A 23,817-nucleotide genomic window follows, 5' to 3' on the forward strand; every position below is an offset into this window, starting at 1 on the left:
GAACACTGTAAAGAAATGGGTTGTTCCTTTTTACAACATCTCAATGTTGGTAAAAATGCACATTACACCTCAGAAAGAATAATGCAAGATCTGCTGGATGTCTTAGCATCAGAAATAAAGTCTAACATACTGAAAAATATGCACGCTGAAAATTTTTTCAGTATTCTGTGTGATGAAACCACAGACATCTCAGTTGTAAAACAATTAATTATTTACATAAAATATGTTTGCCAGGTCACTAAACAGGTCAAAATTAGTTTTGTATCAACCCGCAATATGAGTGATGGCAAAGCGGAGACTATAACCAACACACTAAGTGAGACTATGGACATACTAGGCTTGAAAACTGCTAATCTGGTTGGACTAGGGTCAGATGGAGTAGCTGTTATGATTGGGAAACAGAAAGGTGTGGCAAAACTGCTTAAAGATAAAACATCTGGACTCTTGGTCAACTGCCACTGTGTAAAAACCATCGATTGGCCCTTGCAAGTGCCCAAGCAGCAGCTGCCATACCTTATTTAACAAAACTGAATGACATCTTAAGGCAGCTGTTCTATTTCTTCCAAAATTCTTCAGTTAGGATGGCTGGTTTAACAGAAATGCAAAATATTCTGAACATTCCCCAGATTAAGCTGAAAATGGCCAGTGACACTAGATGGCTGTCTCATGCCTCTGCAGTATAGTAACTACGACAGTGCATGATGAGTGTCATAGCTGCGCTGGAAAGAGAGGCCACTGAACGAAATGACATCACAGCTGAAGGATTAAGCAGATATATTAAAACGTACAATTTTGTTTCCTCTCTGATGATGCTTTCAGATGTACAGTGGTGCCTCACACAACGAACTTAATCCGTTCCAGGAGCAAGTTTGTTATGTGAAACGTTCGTTGTGTGAAACGCGTTTTCCCATAACAATACATGTTAAAAAAAATAATTCGTTCTGTAGCATAAAATATGCTAAGATGACATAAAAAAAGATAAATTTTTGGTTATTATTTTTATTTAGATACATCTAAAAACATAATTGTTTTTTAAAACAACACACATTTTTTAAATTTAAAGACAGACTAAGTAGAGTCTAATTTTACAGTGAGAGGGCAGAGTCTCAGCGGCAAAAACTGGGACTTAACTGTTCATTTTTATTTTTTTTCTACCGTGTTTCCCCGATGATAAGGCAGGGCCATCAAATAAGACAGCCCCCCCTTTTTAGAAAAAAATGTAAAATAAGGCACCCCCCCGCAAATAAGCCACCCACCGATACCTGCGCTTACCCGAATCGGGTGGTACGGTGGGTGACTCCGTGTGGTCCCTGGCACCCCCGACACGATCGGGGCAAGAGGGAGCTCAAGCCCTCTTGCCCCCCCGACTCCCCGACACGATCGGGGCAAGAGGGAGCTCAAGCCCTCTTGCCCCCCCGACTCCCCGACACGATCGGGGCAAGAGGGAGCTCAAGCCCTCTTGCCCCCCCCGACTCCCCGACACGATCGGGGCAAGAGGGAGCTCAAGCCCTCTTGCCCCCCCGACTCCCCGACACGATCGGGGCAGGAGGGAGCTCAAGCCCTCTTGCCCCCCCGACTCCCCGACACGATCGGGGCAAAAGGGAGCCCAAGCCCTCTTGCCCCGCCGAGTCCCCAACTCCCCGACAATATCGGGCCAGGAGGGAGCCCAAGTCCTCCTGGCCACGGCGACCCCCTAACCCCACCCTGCACTACATTACGGGCAGGAGGGATCCCAGGCCCTCCTGCCCTCGACGCAAACCCCCCTCCCCCCAACGACCGCCCCCCCCAAGAACCTCCGACCGCCCCCCCAGCCGACCCGCGACCCCCCTGGCCGACCCCCACGACACCCCCAACCCCCTTCCCCGTACCTTTCTGTAGTTGGCCGGACAGACGGGAGCCAAACCCGCCTGTCCGGCAGGCAGCCATCGACGGAATGAGGCCGGATTGGCCCATCCGTCCCAAAGCTCCGCCTACTGGTGGGGCCTAAGGCGCCTGGGCCAATCAGAATAGGCCCGGGAGCCTTAGGTCCCTCCTGGGGGCAGGGCCTGAGGCACATGGTCGGGTTGGGCCCATGTGCCTCAGGCCCCGCCCCCAGGAGGGACCTAAGGCTCCCGGGCCTATTCTGATTGGCCCAGGCGCCTTAGGCCCCACCAGTAGGCGGAGCTTTGGGACGGATGGGCCAATCCGGCCTCATTCCGTCGTTGGCTGCCTGCCGGACAGGCGGGTTTGGCTCCCGTCTGTCCGGCCAACTACAGAAAGGTACGGGGAAGGGGGTTGGGGGTGTCGTGGGGGTCGGCCAGGGGGGTCACGGGTCGGCTGGGGGGGCGGTCGGAGGTTCTTGGGGGGGGGCGGTCGTTGGGGGGGGGGGGGGTTTGCGTCGAGGGCAGGAGGGCCTGGGATCCCTCCTGCCCGTAATGTAGTGCAGGGTGGGGTTAGGGGGTCGCCGTGGCCAGGAGGACTTGGGCTCCCTCCTGGCCCGATATTGTGTGGGGAGTTGGGGAATCGGCGGGGCAAGAGGGCTTGGGCTCCTTTTTGCCCCGATCGTGTCGGGGAGTCGGGGGGGGGGCAAGAGGGAACCAGGCGGAGAGAGGGCAGTTAAGCGCAGTGCCTGCGCGGAAGGATGCAGCTCGGGCGACTTCGTTGTGTGAAACGAAGTTCGTTGTACGGATCAAGACATAAAGTTCGTTGTGCGCAGCGTTCGCTGTGCGAGGCGTCCGTTATGCGAGGCACCACTGTATTACCTTTGTTGTCCAACTTATCTAAGGCTTGGCAAAGGCAAGATGTTAATCTTACCGAAATTGAGCCAATTTTGCTCGCCACAAAATTGTCCATCATGCAGTTGAAAGACACTCCTGGGAGATATTTTCAAAGCCTTCATCTTTGTCTGGCAGAAGAATGGTCAGATCTCCGCATTGTCTATAAATATCTAGAGACAGTTGTCAAGCACCTAGATGCAAGATTCCCTGACATGCCAATTATTTCCAGCTTTTCAAAAGTTTTCAATGCAGAAACTCACGATTCAAGTGAGTCTGCTGAAATTCTTTTTGCTCATTACTCCAAAAATGGTAGCCCTCCAATTTTAAAATATGAAAGTAGCAGGCAAGAATGGACAGTTGCATCAAAAATGATCAGAAGTCAATCATACAAAGACTTCAATCCAAAACAAATTTTACTAAAAATGGCAACAACATCAGAGCTCAAAGAGTCATTTCCAAACTTAGCCAAACTAGCTCATATTGGGTTAGTGAATGTGAAAGGGGGGTTTTCTGCCCTTAAAAGGATCAAGTTATGTTTGAGAAATCGCATGAATCAAAGCACACTAAATAATCTCATGCTGATCTCCATGGAGGGCCCAGATCCTGAGGACTTTGATTATGGGAAAGCTGCAGACAACTGGGCCTCTAGGAAAAAAAGAAGAATAAATATTTAACTGAAGACACCTTCTGCATATGCAAGTTGGCTTTGAAGGTAAAATTATGTCCTTACCTGATAATTTTCTTTCCTTTAGTCACAGCAGATGAATCCAGAGACTAGTGAGATGTATCAAAGAAGTACAAACGTAGGGAGAGAAATAAAGAAGCGAATGGGAAATCCCTCGCCCCCAAATCCTGCCCTGTAGCACGTATCCAAGGAGATTCTACATTCCAGAGAGTATGTTACCCACAATCATACAGAGGCTACCCTCCCTAGCCTATGTGAAAAGGAGCCATCCTTGCCTGAGAGCACCATGCTGTGGAAAACACAGCTACATCCCACGAATAGAATGAGTGCAAAGCAGCCTCCCATCATATCTGACAGGCCCCAAATATCCTCCTGTAGAATGGAACCATCATGCCTGGCAATGGTCCTTAACTGATGTCAAAACCCATGAGCACCACCGCAGACCAGACCTTTTCCTCGCAAGGGTCTAGGGCAGGGCTGTCCAAGTCCGGTCCTCGAGATCTAAGGCCAGGTTTTCAGGATATCCACAATGAATATGCATGAGAGAGATTTGCCTGCACTGCCTTCTTGGTATGCAGATCTCTCTCTCATGCATATTTATTGTGGATATCCTGAAAACCTGGCCTGCCAGTAGATCTCGAGGACCGGACTTGGGCAGCCCTGGTCTAGGGCATCAAGCTGGAAACGGGAAGACTCGTCCTCTAACTGAAGGCTTCTGAAGCACAAATCTCTACAGCTCCCTCAGGAGGCAAACTGTTGACCAAAGTCAAGAAGAATGCCAGAGGAGAAGCAATACAACAAAACTGTACCTGGGCCCCGAAGTGACAAGTGCCTTTCCCAGAGCCCCCAAATAGATACAGCAACAACATCAGACACCGAGATATCTGATCCAACTTTTAGCCCACTCCTCCACATGAATGATCCAGAAGGAGTGGAAAGAAAAAAAACTCTGATCCAGAGAGAAAGAGCTGCAGCTGGCCCACAACTAGCCTAGCCCCAAGCCTCACAGCAGCACTGGTCGTTAATTTAGAGTGGTAGATTGAACAACCCATATTGGGGTTTATATTCTGTCATCATATTCTCTGTTATCACCAATATGGGAAAAAAAGTGAGCTAACTACATGACATGACTTTTTTTTTAGTTTGGGATCCACCTAGCAATGTTACCAAACAATTCTCCAGCAAAGAAGCGACTGAACCATTCCCCTTACTCCTAATAATAAGCACCTTCAGTACAGGATAAATTAGGCTATAAGAACCGGCTCTTTAGGAGCTGAGCGCTCCCACTATTGCGCAAACTCCTTCACTGTATCCAGGGAGGGATAATTTGTATTCTGTTCGGCAACACTCACGGCTGACAGAGGTTCGTTGGTTAGGGAGCACATACAGTATATACAAAGAGGAGAAAAACTCGCACTACGCCTGCTATGTCTTATCAAGTTCATGAATAAACGAGACTTCGGCTTGCTTACCCAGCATCTCCCACAGGCAAATGAACCTCCCGCTCTCCACACGAACTCTCTCAAACCGCCGCGGCTCACGCGACTCCTCACGCCCCTTCTGGGGCCATTTTTACTTCAGCCAACTTCAAAAGCCCGGGCGTGACGTCGTGCCGGCGTCCCGTTTGTTTGACGTCACGGTCGTCACCGCCCTCCCGGCCGCGCCGCGCATGCTCCGTTCTCTATGGCGTGCGCGGGGACAGGGGCGGCCATCTTGGCCGGTTCGGGGCGATTAACACGTTGACCACGGAAGGATCGGGCGAAGTGGCTGGGAGGAGAGCGCCCTTTTTGGGGGGAGGGCTGCCTGGTTGGGGTGAGTTTGTGCGCGCTTGATGCTGGCGGCTTCGATTTCGGATGGCTTCGTTCCAAATGGCGCTTGGCGGGTGGGGCAGTGGTTGGCAGAAAGGCACCCTCCTCCCTCCCCCTTTCCCCTGCCTTTTGGGGCCATAGGTAGCAGCGGGCATGCTCTCGAGCCTCCGCGCGCGCGTGCATTTGCTACTGCCTGGTCGGCGCGAGCTCCAGCGCCGCCCAGCAGAGCTACGGCCTGCTACCTTGTCTAACGATCCCTGTCATCTGTTTATCAACCCTTCCCGCTCCCTGCCATCATAGGTGCTAGCTCTGTGGCACCAATATTGGAGAAACCCCTAAGCTACGTTAGATAGACTGTGAGCCCGCTGGGACAGACAGAGAAAAAGCTTTGAGTACCTCGATTGTGAACGGCTTAACGCACCTTGTCCAAGCACCATATCAAATCCCAGTCGCTTTCCCTTGTGTAACATCCCAGTCTTTTGGAAAAGTCGGTTGTCGTTCTCTTTCGTTCCACTTCACCTCAGCCAGGCTCTTGCTGCTTCTACAAAACACTCTTCAAGTCTCCACCAAGCGCGTCTTTCCATCTGCACGTTCCCTTTGGGGTTGTTGTTTTTTTGTGTGTTTTTTTTTTTTTTAGCTTCTCTCCTGCCCCCTTGGTCGGTTATCTCACCACATATGTTGTCTGCTCTTTGTACCCATTTTTACTGTATAGCGTGTTTGAAACCTGTAGAGCTTGCCGGTGCCATTTACATGCTGGGTAGACTGGAGTAGGGTTGTCCAGTTGGAAAAACTGTGCTGATTTAAGTTTTCCCCATGAATTTAATCGTGCTTGGTCAGAAAATAATTTTTTTTAAAGCCCATCCTGGGGTCGCTCAAAGCCACCGATTACATAAAGGTCCTGTTTTTCTTAAAACTTTCTGCTATTTTTGCTTAATGGAGCAAGTTTAATGATAACATTAATAAAAAGACATTTTATGCAAAAAAAAAAAAATCTAGCAGTAGTTTATTAAATGATCCTTCAATAGCTGCATTTAATTGTGGAAAATAACAGAAATTTAACATACTTTGCTAATAGCTAGACACATTCACTTTGGTGTAGTTTTCTACCACTGGTGTTCCAAACACTCAAGAAAAAGCCGAACCTTTACAGACAGAAACACCAGAGCAAACAAGAGTAGTGAGGCAGAGTTAAGTCCACAGCCAAAGTATGAATCAACCAAAACAGTCTATATTGATGTCAGCAAATGTAGAGTCTATTTTGTAATAGTCTTTTTATAAAACATCAACACACTTTTGATCACCACTGGTGATCAAAAGTGTAATTTACTTGTATCTTCAGCGGGTTTTTTACTCGGCTGTTTTCTTTGTTCAACATTTTCAGCGTTTTCACCATTGTTGATGTTGTATAAAAAGACTATTACAAAATAGGCTCTTTACAAAGGGCTATTTTAGCTGAAACACCGTCAGCTTCAAGTCTACATTTGCTGTCATCAATTGCTTTGGCACCTACATTTGCTGTCATCAATAAAAACTGTTTTGGACTGTGGCTATGGACATTTCTGCCTTACAACTCTCTTGTTTGTTCCAAACACTCAAGCATTCAGTGTCTTCATGAGATAGGGTAAAGCCTGTAAGAACGTAAGATTGCCGCTGCTGGGTCAGACCAGTGATCCATCGTGCCCAGCAGTCCGCTCACGCGGCAGTCCTTAGGTCAAAGACCAGTGCCTTATTTGAGTCTAGCCTTACTTGCGTATGTTCTGGTCCAGCAGGAACTTATCTAACTTTTTCTTGAATCCCTGAAGGGTGCTTTCCTCTATAACAGCCTCTGAAAGAGTGTTCCAGATTTCTACCACTCTGGGTGAAGAAGAATCTATCCCCTTTTAACTTTAGCGAGTGCCCTCTCATTCTCTTCACCTTGGATAGGGTGAACAATCTCTCTTTATCTACTAAGTCAATTCCCTTCAATATCTTGAATGTTTCAATCATGTCCCCTCTCAGTCTCCTCTTTTCAAGGGAGAAGAGGCCCAGTTTCTCTAGCCTCTCTTTGTACAACTCCTCCAGTCCCTTATCCATTTTTGTCGCTCTTTTCTGGACCCTTTCGAGTAGTACTATGTTCTTTTTCATGTATGGTGACCAGTGATGGATGCAGTACCATGGCCTGATACAGCAGCTTTACAACCTTCTCAGATCTGTTTGTGATCCCCTTCTTAATCATTCCTAGCTTTCTGTTCGCCCTTTTTGCTGCCGTCACACATTGCGCTGACAGTTTCGGTGACTTGTCTACAAGTACTCCTAGCCTTTTTCCTGGGGGCTCTCTCTGAGTATAGCACTGGACATCCTGTATTCTTACATATGATTTTTGTTACCGACATGCATCACCTTGCTATTCAACTCCTTGCAACAAGGCCTTATGCTGCACTGGGTATGTGATGTCAGTGGCAAAATCCGTTATAGTTTAACACATCACTCGGATGCGTCATTGACAACTGACTTTGCCACTAGTGTTATCACAAACCCAGTGCACTGTGAGGCCTTGTTGAAAAGCATCGCAGGCTTTACCCTACTTCAAGACGACATTGAATCTTTGAGTATTTGGAACACCTTTGGTAGATGATTACACCAAAGTGTATGTGTTTAGCTATTAGCAAGATATGTTAAGTTCTGTTAACTTTCCACAATAAAGTGCAGATATTGAAGGTTCATTTAATAAAATACTGCTGGATGTTTTGTATAAAATGTCTCATTTTTTGATGACAGGAGAATATTTTCCTATTTTGTGCTTGTAACACTATTAGTGGGATTCTAAGGAATCCAACCCCACTCGTTATAATAAGCATGTTGGAGACTCTCTAGTGTTTTTTCTGTACTGATTTATTGTTCTTTTCAGTAAAACAGACTTGACATAAAATGTCTTTTTATCAACGTATCATTACTTGAGTGTGAAAGCATAAAAGTTATAGCCCTACAATACCAAGAAATTTGCTCCATAAGGAAAAATAATAGCAAATTTTAAGAACGGAGCTTTATGCAATTGGTGGCTTTGAGCGACCCCAGGATGGGTTTAAAAAAATTATTTTCTGATCAAGCACAGTCAAATTCATGGAAAAAAACTTCAGTTAACACAGTTTTTCCAATTTAGTTTTTTCTTTACAAACTTAATGCAGGAGCTCTTATAATACAGTTTTGGTAGCCTGGTTATGACCTTCCAAGTCATCTCAGTTATTACACATTAATGGTTCTTAGAAGTGTGTGTGCTTTAATATCCTTTGGTAATATTATTTCTGTTATGTCCCTTCAAGATTAAGTACGCTAGGTGTTTAATCCCTTCCCACAATCCGGGAGTTGCAGAAATCCAAACATTTTTCTGAGCACATGCTCCTCCCACCTTAGAGAGAGAGTTAGAGCCCCCCTACATTTCAATTTCTGCAAGCAATCCGTCAGAAGTCTTTTGGATATGCTCTGCATCTTTTTCTTATTTTTTCACTTAAAGTTAATTTTTTTTCAGTGACTTCAGTGCCGTGAAACCCTGTGGTATATCCTCTTCCTGAGGAAAGGAGACAGTTCTGCGGAGCTGGACTGCTGCTTCACAGAGAAACTTCGGTGGAGCCAGCCTGCTTATGCCACCCTTCCAGTGCTGGATTAACCCTATAAGCAAAGTAAGCACATGCTTAGGGCATCAAGGGAAGGGGGGGCACTACAGAAATAATTCATAGCCAAATTTACCATTTAAATTATTAAATTTAATGAAAAATGAATGTTCTGTTTATAAAGCGTTCTCTCTTGTGTCATGTTTATCCTGCAAAATAAAGTACACTGTGTTCGCAGATTGGAAGCTATACAAATTTTAAACAAGTCTAAGACACGTTTGAAACAGCGCAAATGACGGGTACTAGCTCATAAGAAGTTCTTAGTGTAGTTGTCAACTGTCACTGGTGTTAATTGTAGGTGCATTCATATCCCCCTACTTTCAAAGCCTCAAAGTTGCTTAATGACTATTCCAATAGCACACTCAGTTCTGGCTCTTTAATCTATTAAAATGTAAGTACGTTTTATATATTTTGAATGCGTTTAATTCTATTCTTGGATATGAGCTCAGACATTTTGGCACACTCACCTATCTGATTGGCCGAAGTGCTGTTGACTGCTATCAAGAGGCTGTTCATTTCTTCTCTATAGTACAGTTACTCTATACCTTTTTTTCAGCCTCAACCAGCCGGTGAAAAATTCTTAAAGATCGTATTAAAAATGAAAGTGTCTTAAAATCCCTCTCTGATACAAGATGGGAGGCACTTGCTATGACAATAACAGCAATTTTGACATCTTTCTTTGACATTTTAGAAGCATTAGAATATATAGCCGAAGACCAGTCACAAAAGGGAGACACTAGAAGAGAAGCAAATAATATTGCAGATAAGATGCATGAGCTAGAATTTGTTTTTATGTTGAATTTTTGGAATGAGATTTTTTAGAATTTTCACAGAGTAAACAAAGCTCTATAAAATGAGGATGTGAACTTAAAAACATGTGCAGATTTGTATGTATCATTAGCTGACCAACTGTGTACTTTACAAGATGAATTTGAAAAATATGAAAAGGATGCAAAGGAAATGTTACCAGATGTTGATTACAAGGCAGCTACAACTCACAAATGTATCAGAAATAAGCTACCCAATGATGGAGATACACCAGAAGTATATCTGAATGCCAGAGATAAATTTCATATCAGCACCTTTTGCACAATTCTTGATAAACTTGCAATTGAGATGAAAAGAAGAGGAGAGATATACAAAGAAATAGCAGAGACATTTTCTTTTCTAAGGGATGTGCCATATAATGTCACTTTATCATCTTCTAACATTGAAAGGTATTCTCAGTGCTGTAAAAAGCTGATTGATGCTTACCCAGAGGATTTCAACAGTAATTTCTCGGCTGAACTTCAGTAGTTTCATTTATATGTGCGCCATAAGTTCAGTGCAACAGAAAATGTAAAGTTTCAAGTTTATTAATTCTTTTGATTAATCGCTTAATCATAGTTCTAAGTGATGAACAATTTAAAATACATTCAATGGGAAACAATACAATACAAACTTTGAACAATACAATAGGGTTAAAGATTAGCTCATCATATTCATAACATAAGGTAAAAAGGGGATATGAAATACAATTTAATATAGAAAAGCAGAACAAAAAAAGGAAAGGTACACGAGGGAAAGAAATAAAAGCATATTAATACAATAAAATCAATGGCCTGGGGTTAGGAGATTAAATATCAAAGGCATCTTTAAAAGATTCAGTCACGCTGAACTTTCTAAAATAATTTTAGAAGACAATAGTGTGCCTTTCCAAATGTAGACATTACATTTTGTATATTTTTAACATTAATGGTCACAAACTGCTCAGCTGAGCGTTCCATTTTCTCGGTTGAAATATATTCAAAATCCCCTCAGAACAATTATGCAACAAGGCAGGCTGGATGCCTTATTTCTGTTATGTATAGAAGCAGATGTGTTATATAAGATTGATTATGAAAATCTGATCAAAAACTTTGCAAGAAAAAAAGTACGAGAAAATTATTAAGCCATAAATAAAGTGAAAGCATACAGAAATAAATATTTTCCATCTTACTGTAAGTTTTGAATGTTCAATAAAATTTTATTTTATGGTTTATTATTGTTTTAATATTTTGAATTGCAATTGTAAGGGGGGGCACCAAAATTAGTTAGTGCTTAGGGCATCTAAGGGTCTTAATCTGGCCCTGCACCCTTCTCAGACTCGGGGTCCATTCCCCTGGGAGTTTGCTTGCCCTCTGATCCTGTCAGGGGTTTAAGCACAGGCTGCATACATCCTGAGTAAAAATCTCTCCGGATTTCAGGGTGCAGGCTGCTTTTCTGCCCCTCCCCCCAAGTCGCGTGAAAAAGTATCCATGGAGGTTATAGTCTGAGTATGTCCGACTGGCAGTCCAAAGATCTTCACGTTTGGTCATTTGGAGCCATTTCTGAGGCAGAAAATCCTTTTTCTCCATTCAGCTACAGCGTAACAGAGCTGTCAGGCAGGCACTTCACAGACTGTAAGAAAAACCTGATAATGATAAATAAAGAATTAAAAAAAAAAGAAAAACCTCCATTATTTCCTATGGGAACTTCAGGGATGGTCTGTGGGACTCTGTAAAATGTTTCTGAGCATAGGGTTCAGGTCTCCCACCTCCCCAAACCCCAAATCGCTTTTTATTTTATTTTCAGATTTTATTTTTGACAGTCATCTTGGATTTTAATCGATCATTTTTTTTCAAAGCTTGATTTCTGCTTCAAAATCCCTCAGTTTTGTTACAAATTGATTGGGATAGACTTCCCAGCCCCTAATTTTATTTATTTATTTATTTCGATTTCTATCCCGTTCTCCCAGAAGCTCAGAATGGGTTACAAGTGGACATTCACAATTGTCGACTACTTGTATGAATTATGCTGACTTTGTGCTAGAACAGTGTTCGTGTACCACGTGCTGCAGCATGCTGGAGCGGGGGCTTTGCCTCCCCTGTGTCCCCCAGGGCCGAGGAACCAGTCTGGGTCCATGCTTTGGACAGTCTCGCCCACTAGCTGATCTAGAAACTGGCACCAAATGCCTGCGTTCTGAGTCTGGGGACTCTCTTGGTGTGGGCACCTCAGCTGGACTCAGCAGTGATCATGGGGTGTGCATTTTTTCCAGTTTTTCTTCAGCTTCTTTGGAGAACGTGTTCTTTGGACCCACTTCGTGCGAAACTGGACGGCGTTCTGGGGAAAAAGCAAGTACTACAGAAGGGATGGACTACACCTCAACAAGGAAGGAGCAAGAGTTTTGGCAGGCAACATGAAGAAAGCAATAGAGAAGGCTTTAAACTGAAGGACAGGGGAAAGCCGACAGTCGACCACCGGTCGATGGTACGGACAACAGGATGCCCCGACGTAGGAACAAAGGACTACTACTCATACACAAGAGAGGTCGACCTCACAGCCAACAAAGGAGAACAAGCAGGAAGGGACAACTCAGACACAGGAGGGGATGACCACACAGCAAACATGGGAGATAACACAGGAGCAGTAAAGGATACCGTAAATGAAACTGTAAGGACAGCCAAGAGTAGAAGGTCCAAAAAGGTAACACGAAGGGAACTTAGATGCATGTATACAAATGCTAGAATTCTAGGAAAGAAAATGGGAGAACTAGAGACGATAGCAAGACATGAGAACATGGATATCATTGGCATAACAGAAACATGGTGGAATGAAGAAAACAAATGGGACACAGTACTACAGGGATACAAACTATATAGAAGGGATCGAGAAGGGCAGAAAGGTGGAGGTATTGCCCTATATGTTAAGGAAGGAATAGATTCTGTTGGAATGATTACAACAGACAGGAAAGAGAAGCTGGAGTCCCTCTGGATCAAAATACCTGGTCAAAATGGCGCAGATACAAAAATTGGCCTTTACTATCGTCCCCCAGGACAGGCGGAAGACACTGACTCAGAAATGATGGAGGAAATCAAACAAGTATGCAAGACAGGCAATGTAGTTATATTGGGAGACTTCAATCTCCCAGGAATAGACTGGAAACTAGGAGCCTCCAACTGCGGCAAGGAGGCAAAGTTCCTGGAGGTGCTAGGGGATTGCTTCCTGGAGCAAATGGTAAAAGAGCCGACAAGAGGCGACGCCACCTTGGACTTGGTCCTAAATGGTCTCACGGGACCGATAACAGAAGTAGAAGTCATGGCTCCACTGGGAACGAGTGATCACAATGTAATCAACTTTAAACTGGACATCGGGAAAGGGAAACATGCCAAAACCTTAACCACCACCTTAAACTTTAAAAAGGGTAAATACGATTGCATGAGAGCCATGGTAACAAAACGACTCGAGAAGATGGTGGACAAACTTGAAACAGTAGATCAGGCATGGTGCCTATTGAAAAATACTATTGCAGAAGCGCAAGATCTCTACATTCCGAGGATTTCTAAAGATCGGAGAACTAAAGGCAAAGGAAAACCGGCATGGCTTACCATACAGGTGAAGGAAGCCATAAAAGAAAAGAAGGACTCTTTCAAAAAATGGAAATGCATAAAGACAACCGAAGCCTGGAACAAACATAAAGATGATCAGAAGAAATGTCACAAGGCGGTGAGGGATGCCAAACAGGATTATGAGGAAAAAATAGCCCAGGAGGCCAAAAACTTCAAGCCCTTCTTTAGATACGTGAAAGGGAAAAAACCTGCAAGAGAGGCAGTGGGACCCCTGGATGACCAGGGAAGAAAAGGGTACATCAAGGAAGATAAACAAATCGCAGACAAACTAAATTCCTTCTTTGCGTCCGTCTTTACGAAGGAGGACACCTCAACAATACCTGAAGCGGAGAAACTGTTTACAGGAGAAATAGAGGACAGCCTCACCACAGTTGAAGTGAACTTAGATCAGATATACTACCAGATCGACAAACTTAAAAGTGACAAATCCCCTGGACCGGATGAAATTCACCCGAGAGTCTTGAAGGAATTGAAGGTTGAAATCGGAGAGTTATTGCAAAAACTTGCAAACCTGTCAATCAGAACTGGTCAGATACCAGACGACTGGAAGAAAGCGAACGTCACGCCAATTTTCAAAAAAGGATCGAGAGGAGAACCGGGCAATTATAGACCTGTGAGTCTTACGTCTGTCCCAGGCAAGATGATTGAATCACTGATCAAGGATAGCATAGTTCAGCACTTGGACACACACGACTTGATGAAACCCAGTCAACATGGATTCAGGAAAGGGAAATCGTGTTTGACGAATTTACTCCAATTCTTTGAGACCGTGAACGAGCAAATTGATAGTGGAAAGCCGGTGGACATAATATACTTGGACTTCCAAAAAGCGTTCGACAAAGTTCCACACGAAAGACTTCTCAGGAAACTACAAAGCCATGGCATAGAGGGAGATATACAAAGATGGATAGGCAAATGGCTGGATAACAGGAAGCAGAGAGTGGGCATAAATGGGAAGTTCTCCGACTGGGAGATAGTGACTAGTGGTGTACCCCAGGGCTCAGTACTTGGACCGATCCTTTTTAATATTTATATCAATGACTTGGAAAACGGAACATCCAGTGAGATCATCAAGTTTGCAGATGACACAAAACTCTGCCGGGCAATCAGATCGCAGGAGGATAGTGAGGAACTCCAGAGCGATTTGTGTTGGTTAGAAAAATGGGCGGAGAAATGGCAGATGAAGTTCAACGTGGAGAAATGCAAGGTAATGCATTTAGGCAGTAAGAATAAGGAATACGAGTACAGAATGTCAGGTGCAAGTCTGGGAAAAAGTGTACAAGAAAGGGATCTGGGTGTACTGATAGATAGGACCCTGAAGCCGTCAGCACAATGCGCGGCAGCGGCAAAGAAGGCAAATAGAATGTTGGGCATGATAAAGAAAGGAATCTCGAGTAGATCGGAGAAAGTTATAATGCCGCTTTATAGGGCAATGGTCAGACCCCACTTGGAATACTGTGTCCAACATTGGTCTCCCTACCTAAAGAAGGATATAAAACTGCTGGAGAGGGTGCAGAGACGAGCAACCAAACTAGTGAAGGGTATGGAGAAACAGGTATATGAGGATCGACTTAAAACACTGGGATTGTTCTCCCTTGAGAAAAGGAGACTGCGTGGGGATATGATCGAAACCTTCAAAATACTGAAAGGAATCGACAAAATAGAGCAGAGAAGATTATTTACATTGTCCAATTTGACACGGACAAGAGGACATGAAATGAAGCTAAGGGGGGACAAGTTCAGGACTAATGTCAGAAAGTTCTGCTTCACACAGAGAGTGGTTGGCATCTGGAATACTCTCCCAGGGGAGATTATTGCAGAATCGACAGTCCTAGGCTTCAAAAGCAAACTAGATGCATATCTCCTTGAGAGAGGCATATAAAGTATGGTTGGCTATAAAATAAACCAGGTGTATACCTGGCAGGGCCTCCGCGTGTGCGGATCGCCGGACTTGATGGACCGAAGGTCTGATCCGGAGATGGCGCTTCTTATGTTCTTATGTTCTTACCCCATTTAATGTAGCTGGCAGGCACATTGCATTTTTTTCTAGTCTTGTCACATCGTTGTCAGAGGTCCTGTGCCGGAGTGACAGGTCTCAGTTGCCTTAGTTGTCGTGCGGATATTATGCCTATCCTGTCTCCTGACACTGTGGCCCAGATTCTCAAAACTTTAACGCCATTGCTAAACTGTTTTCTGGTGGTGTAGCTTGTACGCAGTTTAGCGACGGATTATCAAAAAAGATTATCTCAGTCTTTAGCGAGGTTTCTAGCAGTCTCTGACACTGACATGCAAATGGGCTCTTCAACATTGAAATGAGCCCTCCGGTGGATTCTTAAAAAATGCCAAGCCATTTTCAGAAAGCAGCTTCTGCTTTTGGCGAAAAACAAGCGACCACCATGGAACCTAGGGCTTGAAGATAGCCCCACACCAATGGAGCAGACTCAGCTAGAAGGCACGATATATGTGAGCAAAGCTTTTGTTTGCGTGCTTCTGGCTGCTATGTCGAACAAGACTCCCAGGTACTCTCAGGATTGAGTCGGATGACTCTTACGATAATTCATCATCCAACTCAGGTCCTCCAGGACTCTGATCACCTGATCTACTTTATGCCTACTATCGGTGAACAAGGGGTCCGGATCAGCCAATTCTCTAGGTAGGGATGAGCCTGTATTCTCATCCTACACAGGTGGGCTGCCACCACCACAGTCATAACCTTGGTGAAAGTTCAAGGAGCTGTCACTAGACCGAAGGACAGAGCTTTGAGAACTGATAATGATTTTCCAGGACATGGGAACTTGTGAAACTTCCTGTGGTCTTGGAAAATGTGAATATACAAGTAGGTCTCCGTCAAATCCAGAAAGGCCAGAAACTCTCCTGGAGACACTGCCACTATAACAGAACAAACTGTCTCCAAGCGAAAATGCGGAACTCTGAGAGCTGCATTTACATGAGTCAGGTCCAGAATGGGTCTCCCAAACATCTGAGCCTTTCTTTGGCATAATAAAGTATTTAGAGTATCTGCCAGAGCCCGAGTCTTCGAGCAGCACAGGCTCTATGGCCTGGATATCAAGAAACTTTTTCACAGTGGCTTGCACCTTGACCACCTTTTTCCTGTGAGAGAGTCCACAAACCAATCCATCAGAGGTCTGGCAAATTCCAGCTTGTATCTAGTCTGGATGATTTCCAGAACCCAACAATCAGACGTAATCTGAGCCCAGCCCCCAATTTTGAGAGGGACCTCCTCCGACCTGGCATCATTGTGATTTCTTGAAGGAGGGAGCGGACTGGGTACGTCGGGAACTGGAAAACCTCTGTCTAGAGTTCTGGGAGAACCTCTGGAAAGTGGAATTGTAATACTGTCAATCTCCAGGAGCCATGAAAACTAGAGCATCCTTAAAGAATTAAAAAATAAAATAAAGAATTAAAAAAAAGAAACTAGAGCGTCCTAAGCCTCTAGAGGTTCTGGGCCTGCTGTCCAGTAAAGTCTTGGGACAACGGTCCACCACACAGTTCATGAGATCATCCAGTCCTTTCCCAAACAACAACCGTCCCTTAAAAGGGAGTCTGCTAAGAGTGGCTTTACAGGTGGAATCTCCAGCCCATTGCCTGATCCAGAGCATTCTACGAGCAGAAATAGAATAAGCGGATGCCTTACCCATGACACGAATAATGTCATAGAGAGCATTAGCCACATAATCCACTCCAGATAAAATGAATTGAGGAACTGGCTCAGCTCTGTCACTGTCCAAAGTATGTAGCCTAGAAAGGCAGGCACATGTTACAAAGGATACCACTGAGGCTGCTTTGACTTCCAAAATCAAAACCTCAAAGAGTCTTTTAAGAACCACATCAATAATGCGGTGGTCCTGCATATCTTTGAGCACCACACCGCCCTCACTCTGAAGGGAGGTGCGCTTGGAAACCTGTGCAACCAAAGAATCCTCTTTAGGCTGAGCAAAGGGCTGCTGGCACTCCAGTGCCATAGGATACAGATGAAACATGGCTCTCGCAACCTTAAGAGACACCTCAGGAGAATCTCACTGTTCTGTGATTAAAACTGTAATGTCCAGATGACAGGGAAACACCAAAGATTGAAACCTCACGCCACATGTTAGGGAGGAGGAAGTAGAAGGAAGTGGCTGGAAGTCTAAATTTAGTTCATGCAGTGGTCCTGCATATCTTTGAGCACCACACCGTCCTCACTTGGAAGGGAGGTGCACTTGGTAACCTGTGCAACCAAAGAAATCACTTTAGGCTAAGCAAAGGGCTGCTGGCACTCCAGTGCCATAGGATACAGGCGAGGCATGGCTCTCGCTACCTTGAGAGACCCCTCAGGAGAATCCCACTGTTCTGTGATTAAAACTTTAATGTCTATGCCAGGGAAATATCACAGACTGAAACCTCACTCCACATGTTAGGGAGGAGGAAGTAGAAGGAAGTGGCTGGAAGTCTAACTTTAGTTCATTCAAAGACTCAGAAATGAGATCCAGCAGGGCCGTGGGCTTAAATAAGCACAGGACTGTGGGATCTTCTCCAGAATCCAAGGCCATAACAAGATCCAAATTGCCAGTTTGTGGAGCAGTCTCCCCCGATACGGGAAGCGCATCTGTGAACAACAGTGGCACAGCAAGAGAGCTCATCATCATTAGTATCCCCTGCAAACAGGTCTCCCAAGGGCTGAGCAGTGTGAGACTGCAAGTAAGAAAACCCCTGAGGGGCTGAGTTCTGACGTGCCAAATCTAAAGCACGGGACGTGTGCGCTTTAGGAGAACAGCTCTCCTGGAAGGCTTTCCACATTAAATTGATGAATTCTGAAGAAAAAGCCAAACCAGGGAGCAAAGAGTCACCCTGAGATGACTCCAATTTTTGGGCTCTGCAACTTCCACGCTCTTTCGGGTGGAATGGTCGCAGTTTCTGGGATCCAAAAAGAGAATAGCCCGCCTAAGCGGGCTAGCCGCCCTTTCCTCAAGCTGAGATAGCAAAGGAGAGGCTAAGCCCAAAGCCCCCATCTCTCCTTTGTGTGTGGCGTGGCACGTGGTGCACTGATGCTCCTGAGGCACAGAATTTGTGCAGTCCTGGCATGGATTAGTGGTAAAAGAGCCAAGGACTCCATCTCAAGTTTTGAGGCAAAAAGAATTGATTTGAAGCTGCAGGGGACTTTTGAAAAAAAAGATCGCTAAAAAATCCAAGATGGCTGCTGTTAGATTTTTAGTGCCAAAAATCACTAAAATAAGTTAAGCTAAAAAAATGGCAAAAATAGGATTTTTGAAGATGGGGGGAACACAAGGACACATGCAAACATCTCAAATAAACAAAAATGAATTTAAGATGAACCCCCCTCCCCCCCCCACACACACTGATTTCTCTCACAGGCTTACAGCCTTATTCATTGTGACCTGTGCTGGAAATGTGCTGCAGCCTTCCTCAGCTCTTTATAGTAGCTAGAAAAGGAGAAGAAATCGCTGCCTCGTGCTGGAAGTTCCTTTCCACTGCTGATCTTTGGGCTGCCAGTCGGACTCGATGTCTGATTGTACCCCCACCCTCACTGACTAATGGATGTGCTAATGGAAGGGGGTTAGCAAAAAAGCAGCCTGCGAGGCACCACTGAGCCTCCTACGGAAGCCGAACATCTGCACTCAAATCCCTGATAAGCAGTAGGTGAGGGACGGTAAGCGGGAACGGCCCCAAGCTCCAAAATCACTTTTGCAGGCTGGTCAACAGGTACCACCAGGGATTGGTCTGTCAGCTGCAAACCTCAGTCTGCTTCTTCTCCACTCAGGCGGAGCTGACCTTGAAGAGATGGAAAGCTCTGAGCACTGAAACCAGTAAATTAACTGAAAACACTGAATAAAATAAAGAAAAGGGAGAGCAGATCAAAAATCTTTAGTTTAGCATGCAGAAGGAAAACACTGTATATGGCAGTAGAGCTGTCAGTAAAGTAAGAAGGTTACAAAAAAAAAAATCCAGAGTGGATTTCTTCTGCAGAGCTAGTGAGAATGAAGAAATTACCTGCTTGTCCAGAATGACACACCTATTGCACTGGAAAGAAAATTATCAGATAAGACATTAATTTCTCCTATGTCTCTATAGTCCATTTTCAGTATGGTTGTATAACTACAAAAAGGCGGTATACAGGTTCCAATCCCTTTCTCCTTTGTTTTATTTAATAGTAATGTTTATTTTGCATTGTATGTTAGCAATTACTGTATTTTTTGCTGCAAAAGATGCACTTTTTCCCCCAAAAAAGTGGGTGGAAATAAGGGTGTGTCTTAAGGAGTGAATACCACAAAAATCCCAAAACAAACCCCGTACCCTTTTGTACTCCCCCTGGTACCTTTTTGTACTCTCGATTTTTCCTTCACTGAACGCCTGTGGCAACGACCTTTTGTTACTCCCGGCATTTCTCTTACTGGATGACTGCGGCAGCGACCTTTTGTTACTCCTGGTTTTTCCCTTGCTGGACGGGTGCAGTAGCAAACTTTATCCCAGGACAAGCAGGCATGATATTCTCACATGTGGGTGACGTCATCTACGGAGCCCCGATGTGGACAGCATTTCAAGCAAACTTGATTGAAGATTCAAGCTTGCTGGCTGCATCACGCATGTGTGCCTCCTGCTCCACTAGAGGGCGCATCCCCTCCTCGTGGTCTCCAGTTCGATTTTTTCCGCTGTGCTAAGAAGACACGTTTTTCTTAGCGCTGCCCTAGTGCCTTCTTTGCACCGTGATTTATTACTTTTCTTTTTTTCTTTTCTACCGCTAAAATTCGCTGTGCATAACAAATTTTTTCTTTCTTCCTGCTCATTGCGCTTTTCGCGCCTTTTTCTCGCGATCCGGGGGTTCCCGGATCACCGCGACCGCGAGGCCTGATTGGCCGCGGCCGCCTGGATGTCCCAGCCCATTACGGGCTTTAAAAAGTGCACCGGGTGCGAGCGTCTTCTATCTCTCACAGACCCGCATCGCTGGTGCATCCTTTGCCTGGGGGCCGACCATCCAACGGAAACTTGCCCCCGGTGTGCAACTTTTCAACAGCGGGCGCTCCGCCGCCGACGGGCCCACATGGCAGAGCTATTTGCTACCGATCAAACCTCGGCCTCGAGATTGACCCCGGCCTCGATCTCGGCCTCGACTACATCGGCCCCGCCTTGGGACTCGACTTCGAAGACCTCGAGCTCTCATAAGTCCTCGGCCCCGGGTAAGTCCCCTCTTCCTTCCTCAGGTTCCACATCGTCAAAGAAGCCAACCTCGGGGACAATGGCCGTACAGAGTGGAAACTCCTTACCCACGGCCCCGGCGAAAACCCCGAAGACCTCGGGACGTGCCTCCACCCCTCGGGAATGCTCCGAAGCGAGATCGCCCCCCGGTGGAGAGCACAGCGGCCTTGGACATGCCATCGATGCTGTCCGTGCCAGTATTCCAGGAACTGCTCTGAGCAATGATCACAACGGAGCTATCCGCTGCCATGGCTCACCTGCAACCGAACTCGGCCTCAACCTCGCACACGCCGGACCAGCCTGAGCAACGCGCCGAGACCCCTCGAGGAAAACCGCGCCGTTCTCATCGTTCTTCATCGGATTCCTCTCCGAGGCATTCAAGGCATCTGAGGCATTCGAAACGAAAATCGAGACCCCTCTCTAAGAAGGCCCGGAGTTCCCCTCCGGCTCGAGGGCGCACCCCCTCGACTCGATCGGGGGAGCCGCTAAGGGTCACCAAGCTGTCTCTCACCAACCCACAGCTCCTACTGACTCCCCCTCGGTCCGGGGCTCCGGTCCGAGGACCTAGGCTTTCGCCGAGGGAGTCCGGGGAGGGATCTCCGACCAGGCACCGGTCGGTACCCAGAACCCCGGCGTCGTCCCCGAGGGGCTCCTCGAGGCGAAGCAAGTCCTCGACCCCGGAGCGCTTCCACAGCGCGTCTCCGGTATCGGACCGAGGGTCTGAGCGAGAACCCCGCTATTCGAAGGAGGCTTCTCCTTCCTTCTCAGCCAAACGGAGGTCTCGGTCACCGTCCCCGCAAGGGGCCACGGGTCCCCATCCACCATCCTTCACGAGGTTCGTCCAGGAAATGGGACGTGCCCTTGACTTGGACTTACAATCTGACTCAAGGTACTCCAAGGAATACCTGGCGGAGCTGGATATGCCTTCCCCGCCCCGAGAGTCCCTCCGGCTACCACTGAACCCGGTACTCGGGCAGACCCTTATCAGGAACCTCTAAACTCCTTACATGGTGACGGCGGTCCCATCTAAAATGGAGTCTAAGTACCGGACGGTACCTCACCCGGGGTTTGAGCAACCACAGCTGTCCCACCAATCCCTGCTGGTGGAGTCATCTCTGAAAAAAAGCTCACCCCTCGAGGGTGTCCGCGGCGGTCCCTCCTGGACGCGAAGGCCGGACACTGGACAAATTTGGACACCGGTTGTATCAGAACTCTATGATGACCGCCAGAGTCCTGAACTACACCTTCACTTTTTCTTCCTACTTGAAGCACCTCATTGGGCGGCTTGCCTCCTTCTCGGAGAGCTTACCCACCCCTCGCCAGACAGAGTTTAGCCTCCTCCTCGAGGATTTTTCCAACCTCAGACTACACCTGTTCCACGCCGCTTATGATGGCTTCGAGCTATCTTCGAGAGTCGCAGCCTTCGCGGTGGCCATGCGCCGATTGGCATGGCTACGACTCGTCAATATGGACCCCAACCTGCAAGATCGACTAGCCAACCTCCCTTGCGTTGGGAAGAAACTTTTTGACGACACCATCGAGGCTGCTACGAAACGGTTGTCTGAACACGAACGTTCCTTCGCGTCTCTTGTCCGACAGAAGCCTAAACCACAGGCATCTCGCTCTTTCCGGGGATTACCTCGACGCTACCCCCAGAAGTCCACACCGGCCTTCTCCAGACCACCGCCGCGACGCCCCCAGGCTCACGCTAGGGCTCCACCAAAGTCACAGCCCACGGCGTCGGCGACGCCATCTCCGTCCTTTTGACGGAATGGGCGGACGGGGGTGGGCCCCCTCCGCACCTCTACCGGGCCCCCTCCCCATCGGGGGCCGCCTTCAAGCCTACTACCCTCGCTGGAAAGCCATCACATCAGACTCATGGGTCCTTGGCATGATCTCATCAGGATACTCGCTCAACTTTCAAGAGGTACCCCCCAACAGCCCACCGAGCGCATGCCCTCCCAATCGAGCGCAGTTGCCCCTCCTCCTCTCCGAGGCACAGGACCTCCTCCGCCTGCGGACGGTGGAACCGGTCCCTCAAAATCAAAGGGGCCAAGGGTTTTACTCCCATTACTTCCTGGTACCGAAGAAGACGGGAGACCTACGCCCGATCCTAGACTTAAGGCGCCTGAACAAGTTTCTGGTACGGGAAAAGTTCCGGATGCTTTCACTTCCGATTCTTTACCCCTTGATCGGCGAGGGCGATTGGCTCTGCTCCCTCGACCTGAAGGAGGCCTACACCCATGTTCCGGTGCACCCTGCTTGCCGCAAGTTCCTGCGTTTTCAGGTGGGAGACCTTCACCTGCAATATCGGGTCCTCCCTTTCGGCCTGTCCTCGTCCCCCCGAGTCTTCACGAAGTGCCTCGTAGTGGTCGCGGCTGCATTGCGCTCCCGAGGTCTGCAGGTATTCCCCTACCTGGACGATTGGTTGATCAAAGACTCGACCATGGAGGGGGCTATCTCAGCGACCCAACAGACTATTACTTCTCTTCAGTGTCTGGGGTTCGAGATAAACTTCCCAAAATCCAAACTATGCCCCTCTCAATCCTTACAATTCATCGGGGCCTTGCTGGACACGGTCCGCCTTCGCTCCTTCCTCCCTCCTCAGAGCCGGGAGGCATTGGTAAACCTGAGCCGACAAGTCTCGAGATCGAACTCGGTCTCGGCACGACAAATGATGACGCTCCTCGGCCACATGGCCTCCACAGTCCACGTTACCCCGCTTGCTCGCCTTCATCTGCGGTTACCACAGTGGACTTTGGCATCACAATGGCGACAGGATCGGGACCCGATCAACCGCCACGTGACAGTGACTCCTTCCTTGCAAAGATCGCTCCGTTGGTGGGCCGACTCTTTGAATCTTTCCAAGGGTTTGCTCTTTCTCGCCCCTCCACACCACAAGGTCCTAACCATGGACTCGTCGGAGTATGCTTGGGGGGCTCATGTGGACGGTCTCCGCACTCAAGGTCTGTGGTCCGCAGAGGACCGTCGCTGCCACATCAACGTGTTGGAACTCCGGGCCATCTACCTCGCCGCAGTGGCCTTCCAACACCTGCTTCGCGACCGGGTGGTTCTCGTCCGTACAGACAACCAGGTGGCGATGTACTACGTAAACAAGCAAGGAGGGACGGGGTCTTGGTCCCGCTGCCAAGAAGCTCTACGGCTCTGGGAGTGGGCGATCTCCCAAAACATCTCCCTTCGAGCGATTTACATCCAAGGAGAACAAAACTGCCTGGCGGACAGGCTCAGCCGCCTCCTCCAGCCACACGAATGGTCCCTGCATGCCCAGGTACTGCGACAGGT

At 47.1% G+C, this 23,817-nt stretch overlaps 2 protein-coding genes across 4 annotated transcripts in view; one reads left to right on the top strand and one right to left on the bottom strand.

The window, feature by feature from the left end:
- The window catches only part of ANAPC10 (anaphase promoting complex subunit 10), a 131,952-nt gene extending 126,882 nt beyond the window's left edge, over positions 1–5,070 (bottom strand). The window contains exon 1 of one of the 2 annotated variants that reach the window (XM_033940016.1): positions 4,914–5,070. Coding sequence is in view for 1 of the 2 variants with exons in the window: in XM_033940017.1 (XP_033795908.1) it covers positions 4,914–4,920 (7 nt within the window). In the remaining variant the exon portion in view is untranslated. The remainder of the gene's footprint in view (positions 1–4,913) is intronic. The other variant, XM_033940017.1, reaches the window with a different exon arrangement.
- Positions 5,071–5,098: 28 nt separating this feature from the next.
- Positions 5,099–23,817, top strand: part of ABCE1 (ATP binding cassette subfamily E member 1) — a 150,500-nt gene continuing 131,781 nt past the window's right edge. Inside the window, exons 1-2 of one of the 2 annotated variants that reach the window (XM_033940013.1) lie at positions 5,099–5,253; positions 8,755–8,905. The gene's annotated coding sequence lies outside the window, so the exon portion shown is untranslated. Of the gene's footprint in view, positions 5,254–8,739; positions 8,906–23,817 lie in introns of both variants that reach the window. The other variant, XM_033940014.1, reaches the window with a different exon arrangement.

This window comes from Geotrypetes seraphini, chromosome 1 (assembly GCF_902459505.1).
Source record: "Geotrypetes seraphini chromosome 1, aGeoSer1.1, whole genome shotgun sequence".
NCBI classification, from domain to species: domain Eukaryota; kingdom Metazoa; phylum Chordata; class Amphibia; order Gymnophiona; family Dermophiidae; genus Geotrypetes; species Geotrypetes seraphini.